At 30.4% G+C, this 12,277-nt stretch overlaps 1 protein-coding gene across 2 annotated transcripts in view; it reads right to left on the reverse strand.

Annotated features, from left to right (window-relative positions):
- Positions 1-2,279: 2,279 nt before the first annotated feature.
- olf186-M (Ki-ras-induced actin-interacting protein-IP3R-interacting domain olf186-M) overlaps positions 2,280-12,277 on the reverse strand; it is a 126,442-nt gene continuing 116,444 nt past the window's right edge. For both annotated transcript variants that reach the window (XM_067264155.1, XM_067264154.1), the window contains 2 exons: positions 4,701-4,757; positions 2,280-2,717 (listed from right to left, as the gene is read on the reverse strand). In XM_067264155.1, the coding sequence (XP_067120256.1) occupies positions 4,702-4,757 (56 nt within the window). In that variant the 3' untranslated portion in view covers positions 2,280-2,717; position 4,701. The remainder of the gene's footprint in view (positions 2,718-4,700; positions 4,758-12,277) is intronic.

Genomic DNA, 12,277 nt, shown 5'->3' on the forward strand with positions numbered 1-12,277 from the left:
GAAAATAGAATACAGACTAGTGATATGATTTTTACACAATTTTATGGCTTTACAAATATTCTTTTATATATTTAATATATAAAGGAAAATACATACACACACACACCACCGTGTGTATTTTTTATTCAATATTTAACATTGATAAATTTATTAAAATCAACAAAACGACAATAATAATAATAATTGTTGCTTTTGAAGGAATAACATTTTTTTCCTTAAGGATTATATTTGATTGTAAAATAATTAAAATATAAAACTGATTGTTCTTTAATTGATAACAGATTTGAAGATAAAATGAGATACATAAAATGAAATTATAACAAATTGTAATAAAATTAAAAAAAATTATATTACTATTAATCATCTTATAACCACTACTCATTCAAGGCAAACAGATATGGATTTGTTTATAGTTTATTTATGTTTAAGTAATATGAAAAACTATAAATAACAATACTTCAATTCAATAAATTTGTTACTTGAAAGTTTTAATATTTTAATATGAGTAATTCCTTAAAGTTTTCCATTCTAAAATTTAATTGATTGAACTGTCAATATTAGGAGGAATAAGCACATTATGGCTCTATTACTAGTCATAATTGATTACGGATTGCCCATCTGGTCAATGGCTGCACCTTCCCTTTTACACAAGATTACTTCTGCTATTAATAAGATAAATGTTACATTTTGTTAAATGTGTAATTTTCCTTTCAGTGTTGACTCTAATATTGCTAGAATTTGCCTGGGCTTCCCATCTTTCTTCAAGAGAATTAAATATTTTAATCAGTTGATATTACAAATATTTTAATGGTCTTATTTATCAAGATTGGCTTTTCCTCCAAATTCCATCAAGAAAACTTTGCTCATTTACTTATGTTTTTACTCCTTTTTATTGTCTAAATTAGCGGTCAGGGAACTGGGGTAAATTACCCCAAATGGGGTAAAAATGAAATTATTGGGGGTAATAAGGAATTTCTCCAAAACCTAAAGAGTAAAAATTTTCAATGAAATGATTGTGTTCCAAAATGATAATTTTATCTGGTTTGTCTATTATTTATTATTTCCATGAAACTTTTTCATTTTCAGTGTAAAATGATTCAATAAATAGTGTTTAATTTAAATTTGTATCAATTTTCTTCTTTTCAAAACGAGGGGGTAATATCGACTTACACAAATATATTTTGGGGTAATGGCTAAAAAAGTTCCCCACCCCCTGGTCTAAATCTATCCAAATGATCTTTCTTCTACCATATATTGCAAAATCTTAATAATTTTGATGTATTTTTACATCTTGATCTCTCTGATTTCAAATTTAAATGTAAAAAAGCACTGTATATCTTTTAAGATTTATTACCTGTTCTTTATTTATTTATTTTGTCTCTCTTTGTTTTAAGGGGTGTTATTTGTTTTTATGATGTGTTGTTGTAGGGGAGCAGAAATCAAATGTCTATCAAAACTTTTCCTCTAAATGTAATGAAATAAATAAATGTTTCATGGTATACTAAGAAGTAAAAAAAAATTGTTATTTTTGAACAAAGAAATTTGAATCATAAAAAAAACAACAAAATAAAATTTGAAAAAATCTTCAAAATTTTAATTCCATTTAGTTCTTATTTTATAGCAGCCCTCTACTTATAATTCAAATTCTAAGGATAGTAAACTTTTACATACATATTTATGGATAATCAATTTCCTATTACTGTATTCAAGAATTTGATATCACATTTAATTAAAAAAAAAAAGTTTCAAAATACTAAGTCTGTAATCAATAATAATTATCTAATTGCAGCATTTGGACAACAAAATATAAAATTGTTCATCCACCAATTACTAATAATTTTGTTGTTGTTAAATACTATAATTCTAAACTAGCTATTAACAAATGGCTCTTTGTTAAGTGTCTAAATATAACTGCTATAAAAAAATATTGTTTCAATAGTTTCAACTTGAATTGGTATATGGATTTTACATTTAGTCAATAGAATTTAAAAAAATTGTTTTTAAAGCCTAATTACATTTCTTTTTAAATCTGAGTAAGTTAAGAAGCACTATTTATTGCTATAATACTGAATTGCCATTCTATATGGATTACTAATTATAAAAATAGATATAAATATTGCTTGCTGATATTATCCATCCATCTGCCTCATCAGAGTAGCATTTTATTAAGATGATTTTAGTTTAGGTACGAATATATATAAATATATTTCATCCTAATTGAATCAAGACATGAATGACTTTCATTGAATCCTTGATTATACATATGAGGATGTTATTTAAATTATTTCATAGTTTGAAACATTAAAAACACTCCTCAAGAATTAACAAATAACCTTTTCTTGAATAACAGTTGAATAGTTAAAAAAAAAATTCAGAATAAAAGTAATATTGCAATTCTATTTACAGTGATTATTAAAATATTCATTCTTAAATCATAACAAAAACAAAGTCATACTTTATGGCTACAAAAAAATATTAAATTACAATTTACAAACTATACATTTTATAATTTATATATATTTTAACAAGTTATTTATATACAATATAAAGAAATTTCATATTTTGAAGAGCCTAGGGAAACAATATTGCACATTAAGAAAAAGCATAAATACATTTTGTAACAGTAATATATTGGCATTTTTCTAATTTCTTTGTTTTTTGTTGTTTTTTTAAATATTTTCTATAAACAACATTGTAAAAATATTATCTTGGCAAATCTGTAAATAGAAATAAATACAAAGTTATTTAATTTTATAAATTAAATATATTTTATAAATTATCTTTTTAAAGAAATTAATATAAAAACATTTATTTTCTTAATTAAATAACATAAAATTGAAAATCAATAAAAATGTTTTTAAGTTCTAATTCTAAAATTAATTTAATTTAATTAATAACTTAAATTTTTAGTTTAAAAAAAAATATTAAAACTTATAAATCACAGCTTCTGATATTAATATTTCTAATTTCAGCCTTAGAAATACTAAAAATTTTTTATCATATATTAATAAATAAAAATCAAGCAGATAATGATGTTTGTGTGTATATATCCAATTCTCTGTTTACACAATTTGTTTTGAACATGTTCCAAAAAATTTGCCTTTTTTAAAAAATCTCCCATTTGATTTTAATTCTATGAGAAAATATTCATATTTCCTTTTCTAGCAAACTGCTATTTTAAAAAAATTTTTAGAATTTACCTTTAAAGCTGATACACAAGTATATTTTAAGATTTGTCACTACAAACACTCAATTACTGTATTCTTAAATAGCTAGTTAATTTTCTTTGTCTTCAATATGGAGACTACAGTATCAGTTTTATTCTCCAATATGCCAAATTTGAACACAGTTATAAAATAAATCTCTGCATAACATTTTCTAAACAGTAAATCAATGAATAAATAATTTCAACATCCTATTGGAATCATAACCATTACAATCCATCAAGTCTTTACCATGTAAGGAAGAAGCACATCTTTTGTTAAATGAGTTGGCTATCAAATGACAAAATGTTCTTATTATATTGATTTTGTTTTATTTATCAAATTAAATTAATAAAATATACAATAACAGATAAAATAAACTTAGAAAAAATTAAACAAAAAATAATTTCAATGTCTTAATTTAAATTAAGTTTGTCCAGAGACTGAATTTCATAGTGGTGGTTCAGCAGTGACATTTTTTTCTGGTAAATTTTTGTTTTGTGCTTACATTTTAAATTCTGAATTTTTTGCTAGTGAAAAATATTCACCAGTAATTAGAAAGACAAATTTTTTTATATTTAACAAGATTTTTTTCTAGTTATATTTTTATAATTATTATAAAAAAAAATTTAAGTCTTCAACAATAAGTAAACTAACAAAGTAAACATACAAAACAATTTGCTGTTATTAGTTACCATCCTCTTTTAATGATCTTCCTTATTGTTTATGCATGACTGACTGCCATTTTGATACTTTTGTGGCTATTAGAAATTAGAACAGCAGTGCAAAGATAAATTTGTTTTTTGTTTTTTTTTTTTGCCTTTTCCTTTCACTTTCATTACCAAATGTCTATGTAAACAAGGCTTTAAAGTTCTGAGGGGACCGTTAAGGGTACCTCTCTATAGTCGAAGTCGGCTAGATCGGTCAATCCGATCGCATCCACGAACAGGGTCGTCGTGACGTTGAGTGGTGTATTCTCGAATCGAAGAAAAAGTCTAAATGCCGTTATTACGTGTTTATTTACAGCTAAGTACAATTATATATACAGAAAGTATAACAATGTCGATCGTGGAGACAATGGTCGGAGCGCACGAGGTGGACGTCCGAACCGAAGCACGTCGAGCCCAAAAGTGGTTAGCCTCGACCCTGACGTCACGCCGGTTGGGGACGGTGGTCAGTCGCAGTGTTGCCGACCGCCGCAGTTCTATACAGCATAACAGTAGAGTAATAAACATATGTACTGTACATGTTGATTACTTTACTGACAACATGTATATATCATTGGATATTAAAAGAAAATAATTATAATTTTGATAAAGTTTTTCCAATTTATTATTATATAAATAAAACATATGATAAAGTTATCCATACAAAATTGTAGTAAAATTTACTACAGTACTTTAGATTTGAGGTTATATTAAACATTCTGTTATTTAATATTTCTACTTGTAAATTACTTTTTATCAAATGTTTTAATTTTCAAAATTAAATAATTACCTTAATTTGGCTGAAACTTTTGATTAACTGTTTGACATCCAGCTTCTTTAAAAACAACTAAAAAAGTTCCAATTAGAATAATAAGTTAGTTTTTTTTTGTAAATTATTTGAAAAAAATATTTTTTGGAACCATAAAAGTAAATAATGATTCGTCTTGCAGTAAACAAAAATACATAATTAAAAATATCTTGTCTTTTAGTTTAATTTATTTTTATACAATATTTTCTTCCGTGAATTACACTTAATTAAAATTTTAAATTTAATTTATGTTTAATTTATATTAAATTTTTAATAACTTCATTGAAATTATTAAAAATTTTATGTAAGATACTATCAAATAAACAGTAAATATCCATTATAGGAGAGTCAGAATAACAACTTTCATCTGACTTTCATATATACCAAAATAGAAACTTTAAGACAAGAACTAAGTTAAATTTATTTATCATGTAATTTTAATTTTATTTGTCAATTTTTTCTTTGAATGATTACAACATATGATCTGAAATGGGTTGAATCTGAACAGAATACAGTAGAACCTCGATTATCCAGATTGTTCCAAAGAAACAAAAATTTTACAAATTTCCTGATTTGCTACACTTTTAACGACATGACGATCGGTTATTATGTACTCATTTTTAAATTACTTTATGCTAAATTGTTAAATATTCTATTACTTTTTAATATAACATATTACATTAAATAGTTTATAGAGAAATAATTAAATTATTTTTAATTGGCATACATTAGTTTAAGCTTTTGTTGCCTTTTGATTCGACATTATTCTCAAAACCGGAAGTTCCGCCATTATTGAAATTTATGACAAATAGAAATTTCTTATAAAAGGTAATTTTTGAAATTTTTAATTACATCGATGTAAACTTAAACATAACAATGTAAATAAAGTTGATTTAAACATGTAGTTTGCATTTTTATACATATGATGATAAATTTATTATGATGATATAGACTTTGCAGATAACGACACTCGGTTATAATGTCAAAAAATTGCCGGTCCCATGAATGACGTTATAAACGAGTTAGACTGTATTTTTCGATTATCCGGATTTTTCCTTATCCGGACTACCTTCATCCCCAATTAGTCCGGATAATCGAAGTTCTATTGTACATCTAAATTGCTATATATGAATTTTTTATTCTCTCTTAAAATATCGGATCAGAATATTAAAATACATTTGTCAATTATTCTAATTTAAGTAAATTTACAGAAATGGAATAATAAATATTTAGTATATTAATATACAGGTCTTTATAATTAAAGTTCCACTTTGAAATGACCATAAAAGGAAAACTACTGGACAAAATGTTATCAAACATGGTAATAGTTTACAGGAAGTCATGGGATTTATTTTCTGCAACAAAAATAAAAAGTTCAAAAACTCACCACCAGCGAGGAATGATGCTGTATGTAATATTGTTAAACGAAATAAAACATAAAGGACAGTATTACATACAGCATCATTCCTCGCTGGTGGTGAGTTTTTGAACTTTTTATTTTTGTTGCAGAAAATAAATCCCATGACTTCCTGTAAACTATTACCATGTTTGATAACATTTTGTCCAGTAGTTTTCCTTTTATGGCCATTTCAAAGTGGAGCTTTAATTATAAAGACCCTGTATTTATCAGTGTATATTTTGGTTAGTCCTAATTGTTAGTTAGATTAGGGACTCTAACTTGGTTTCCAATTAGGATATGATAGGTTAGGTTAAATTAGATTAGGGTTTGTTAGCTTTAATCCTCTAGTTAGGTTTGTCCTAGGTTATGGTAGGATAATTTAATTTAATTAGTGAGTAAGTTAATGTTTAAAAATAAAATAAAATAAATAAATAAATAAAAAAGGGGGTCTTGCCCGTTTGTATTGTGTTCGTTTCCTTTTCACACTGTCTATCTAGCTGTTAAGTAGTATTAAGATTTGCAATCATGTTCAATTTTATTAGTATTAAGTAGATGTAAGTCTTCCTACTAACAGCCACTTGGCACTAACTTCTACACTTAGCTATTTGTGGCAGCACTCAATTATTGGTGTTTGCTACACTCAGGTTTTCTTTTAGACCCTTTGGGAGACTATGACCTTGCAGCATAAAAACTGCATGTCAATATCAAACATAGAGGGTACTGTAGCCATATGTATGCTATTCAGAGGGATTCTATCTTTCTCTACTGTCTATCTCCTCTCCCTCCTTCCCCTTCCCTTATCCTCTTTTCTGCCGGCTAAATACTTCACGTATGGCTGATGACTTTTTTGTATGTATGTATTTATCAGTGGATTTACTAGTATGTATTACCAGTGATTCATACTTGATATTACTTTTTACATTGATTTATTGAAAAGTGTTGATTATATGAACAATCACACATTTTTTTCTAATGATTTAATGGCCAAATAAAATATCCATGTTAGCATCTCTACTTAATTTAAATTTTGTTATCAGGTATCAGCTTATAATGGATTATGTAACAAACTTTAATTTTTCCTATTACAAGATATGAATCAGTTAATGTAAGTTATAGATATTCTGGTTGGTTAATTGGTTTGAGTTTTTTGGCACAAAAGCCATATAGGCTATGCTGCGCCATGACAAATGATGAAATTAAACAAAGCTAAATATATATATATCATAAAATATTAATATAACACGAAAACATAAACAAGTGCAAATAAACAGAACAAAACAAATATAAGTATATAATAAATAAATAAATAAATTAGTTAACTCAAATCTCTTTATTAATATTTATAACTTTCAAAAAGTTCAGTATCTTATCAAGATTTGGCCTCTGGCCCAAAATCTCTCTCAAATTTGCATTTCCGAAATGCTGTCTGCGACTCTGGTCAAAAGCAACACAGTTGCAAAGTATGTGTTTAACACTTAAAGTACAAATGCAATACTGGCATACTGGCTGGTCATCACCCTTCAAAAGGTATTGATGAGTAAGCCGAGTATGTCCAATCCTCAGACGAGTAAGAATGACTTCAGATCTCCTATCATACTGTTTGTTGTGTGTCCAATTTTCTATTATAGGTTTGATCTCATAAAGTTTATTGTGGACTTGTTCGTTCCACACATTTTGCCATCTCTCTGCTAGTCGTTTTTTAACGACCAGCTTCAAGTCACCTCCTTCAATAAACATTGTATGCTGAGAAGGACTTGCTGACTTTGCAGCTGCGTCAGCTTCTTCATTCCCTCTTATACCTACATGGCCTGGGACCCAACAAAATTTTACAAAAATATTACTCGCAATAAGATGGCAAAACAGTTTGCGAATTTTAATCACTATAGAGTGAGAACTAGGTTCATGTGAGATCAAAGCCTGAAGTGCACTAACTGAGTCAGTGTAAATAACACAGCGACGATGACCTTTCCTAATTACATATTTTAAGGCTAGGTAAATAGCCTGCAACTCTGCAGTAAAGATGGAAGAATTCAATGCAATTTGTTCTGCCACGATCTCATCCTGGCAGACAAAGGCTGAGCCAACGTAATCAACCGATTTCGATCCATCAGTATAAATAGGAATTAAATTCCTGTCGTGGTGTTGAATTTCTGCAAAGTGCTGCCTATAGATGTAGTCCGGGGTGGATTCCTTAGGAAACTGCTTTAAGCTAATGTCAACATTTATCACAGGAGTTGACCAAGGTGATATATTATCGACCTCGGCCTGTGAAATGTTGCTTGTGTCCAGGTCAATCGTGCTGCTTACATTCTCCATTCTAATGTCAAATGTAGGGACACAACTTGGGCGAGCTGTAAATAATCTTTTCAGCTGAGTATCTGATACTCTACAATAAACTGAAGGTTTAGCCAGAGATTTCTGTTTAATGTAATAGAACAAAGACAACTGCTCTCTCCTGAGAGATAGTAGAGGCTCATAAGCATCTACGTACAAACTTTGGACGGGAGAAATTTGAAACGCACCAGTGCACAAACGCAATGCTTGATGGTGGATTGGATCCAGCATCCGAAGAGTAGATTCTCGCGCAGAGCCATACACAATACATCCATAATCAAGCTTAGAGCGAACAAGGGCTCTATATATTCTGAGCATTGAACATTTGTCTGCTCCCCAGAATGAGCAGCATAATACCTTTAAAAGGTTCAGAGATTTTAAACATCTACTCTTCAAATTGCGCAAGTGTGGTAAGAACGTCAATTTATGGTCAAACACGACACCCAAAAATTTTGCTTCGTTGACCATTGGGATTTTAACCCCATTTAGGTGAATTTCAGGGTCCAGGTGCAAACCACGCCTTCGGCAAAAGTGGATGCACGAGGTCTTCTCTGCATTAAAAGTAAAACCATTGATCTTGGACCAATTGTCTATCCGATTTAGAGAGGTTTGCAGTTGTCTTTCAATAAAACTCATGTTAGTAGACTGACAGGAGATCTGAAAGTCATCCACATACAAGGAGTGTTTCACACTGGAAGGAAGACACTTAGCTATGCTATTAATTTTGACTAGTAACAGAGTTACACTCAAAATACAACCTTGAGGAACACCTTCTTCTTGTGTGTAAAGCCTAGATAAAGTGTTGCCAATCCTAACTTGAAATCTTCGATTCTGCAAGAAGTTTTTTATAAAGATTGGCAAATTACCCCGCAATCCGAATTTGTGTAGATCACGGAGTATCCCGTATCGCCAGCAGCGATCACAGGCGTTCTCTATATCGAAAAACACAGACACTAAGTGCTGTCGTCTAACAAACGCTTCGCGTATGGATGTTTCAAGGTTTACTAGATTGTCTGTGGTACTTCTGTTCCTACGGTATCCACTCTGATGTGGTGAAAAGTACTTCTTTTCCTCTAGGAGGAACATCAGGCGTCTGTTTATCATTCTCTCGAAAAGTTTGCAGAGACAACTAGTCAGAGAAATTGGTCTATAATTAGAAGGATTCTTGCGGTCTTTACCTTGCTTGGGAATGGGAATTATGATAGATAGCCTCCAAGAGTCGGGAAAAGTATGTTCTGTCCATATTCTGTTAAACAGATTCAGAAGATTACTGAGGGAATTGTCTGACAGATTTTTAATCATGCTGTAGTGGATTTTATCCGGGCCTACAGCAGTATTCCCCGAGCGAGAGATTGCTGTACATAGTTCTATTCTGCTGAATGGCACATTATATTCCTCATTAGATGGAGAGTGGAAGTTTAAATATTGTTTTTCAGTTTGGACTTTATAAGCCTGAAAATTTGTTGTATACATAACATTGCTGGATAAGGATGAAAATGTTTCACCCAACAAATCAGCAATACCTTGTATATAGGGATTGCAATCCAGCAGTGTTTTGAATCCAGCTGGATTTTTGCTGGATTGAAATCATTCCAGCTGGATCCAGCGCGGATCCAGCATGGATGTATTTTTGGTGCAATAAAGTGTTATCTGTCTATCTATCTATCCTGCAATTTATGTTTTTTTTAATGAAATAAAACATTTTTTTAAAATACTTAAAAAGCTTTTATTATTTAGACTGGTCACTATAAATCAGTAAAACTTCTTACACATTTAGGTAGTAAACTTAACTTTGGTTCGGTTTAACATTTGAGATAGAGATAATTAACTTTAAATGTTTAGTTAGATTATAATTATAATGTAATCTTTAAGTTAAATAATAGCAAAGGTAATTCTACTGATTAATTTATATTAATATATTATAATAATGTAAGGACGGATAATCAGTGGCTAAGTGGCTATCAGTCTTACCAGTTTTCATATATAGGCTCTACATATTAGTCTGTAGTTATTTATAGGTATATAAAACTATGTACTGGAAGTAGAATAAGTTAAATAAACTACACCTTTATCAATCCAGCAAAATTTAATAAAATAATAACGTTTTCAATCGTTTTTAACAATCTTCCTCGGTTACAAAAAAAATAGAACATTAAATATAGAACATAAAATGTGTTCGGAATAAATATGAAAATTAACGGAAAACGCCCAAACGGACAAAATATAGATAAATAAACAAAATAAATAGCGGAAAAAATATATACAGGGTGTTTTTTTTAAACTGACGGTACTCAGAAACATCTGTAGAGCAATCTAGCAGCCGGACTGTCGCCAAATTTGGGAGAGTGACTAAGGATGACATGGAAAAGAGATTCCGCGAAGAAAAAAGTAGTACCTAAATTCGCCGGTAGAGGAGGATTTGGCGCTGTTGTAGCGAAAAAGCTACCAGCACTTCACTGAAGAAAGGGTCATCAGTCGCTTTTTTCCACTTGCATGGGCCGCCTCGCTCCCCGGATCTAACCCCATGTTACTTTTTCCTGTGGGGTTACTTAAAGTCCAAGGTCTATCTTGGTAGTGTCCCAAACTTGATGACTTTGAAGGACAACATTTCTCGAACTGTGATGAACATTCCTGCGGACATGTTACGTTCGGCCATAGAGAACACGGTGTTCAGGATGCAATGAGTTGTCCAGCAGGACGGTGATCACATCGAAGAAGGGAGAAGGTTATTTGCTGATTAATTAAACTTTCGTTATTACACTGAAACTTCTGTCTGATTATTCATTCGTGTGTTTGTTAATTGCAGCTGGATTTTATGCAAATTCTTAGCTGTTTTGCTACAACAGCGCCAAATCCACCCCTACCGGAAAATTTGGGTACTACTTTTTTCTTCGCGGAATCTCTTTCCCATGTCGTCCTTAGTCACTCTTCCAAATTTGGCGACAGTCCGGCTGTTAGATTGCTCTACAGATGTCTCTGAGTACCGTCAGTTTAAAAAAAAACACCCTGTATATAAGATCCAATGAAACCAGCATTGTCCGTTAATAACATTAATTAATGTAAAAGGATCTCCACATGGTAGACAATGAGTCCGCATCTCTATGGTTTATACAACCAGTTGTCATGTGCGCCTTGCAGATTTCCAATCTCTCAAGATGTTTGACCGTTTGCCTATTTGTCGTCGTTTTTATAATTGCCGCTTGATCCCATTGAACGTTAACATCCTTCTCTCTTGCGTATAATGGCAGCGCAGTGTTGTCAAGGTTCTTACTGATTGTATATTTGTGCTCTTGAGCCTTTGTTTTAAACTGCGCATCGTTGCACCCACATAAACGAGCTTGGAATTGAAACGTTGGTCGTGTAAAGGCACCGAATATATACCCGTTGTTGAATTCCGATCCTCTTTCTTTTTATCGTTTCTTAAAAGTTTGAAAACAGTGGGATTACGTCGGTATACAATACGAAAATTATTAGACCTGGCAGTACATCTATGTATCTTGTTTAAAAATGGAATGTAATTAAGCACTATTCTTTTTACATTTATTCCAAACACATTTTATGTTCTATAGTTAATGTTGTATTTTTTTGTAACTGAGGAAGATCGTTAAAAGCGATTGAATACGTTATTATTTTATTAAATTTTGTTGAATTGATTAAGGTATAGTTTATTTATAAGTAATTTAATTATTAGTGTTAGTAAAGTAGTGAGTAAGTAATTAGTAGCAGTCTAATAGTTAGCAAAGCGGCAACGCGACGACGTAGACTTTTGCGCAATTATTTAGAAAGTTAATTGAGTATTTGCAGATCCGCAGCGCTGGATCCAGCC

Source organism: Centruroides vittatus, unplaced genomic scaffold (assembly GCF_030686945.1).
Source record: "Centruroides vittatus isolate TY-2023 unplaced genomic scaffold, ASM3068694v2 contig_1824, whole genome shotgun sequence".
Classification (NCBI taxonomy): Eukaryota; Metazoa; Arthropoda; class Arachnida; order Scorpiones; family Buthidae; genus Centruroides; species Centruroides vittatus.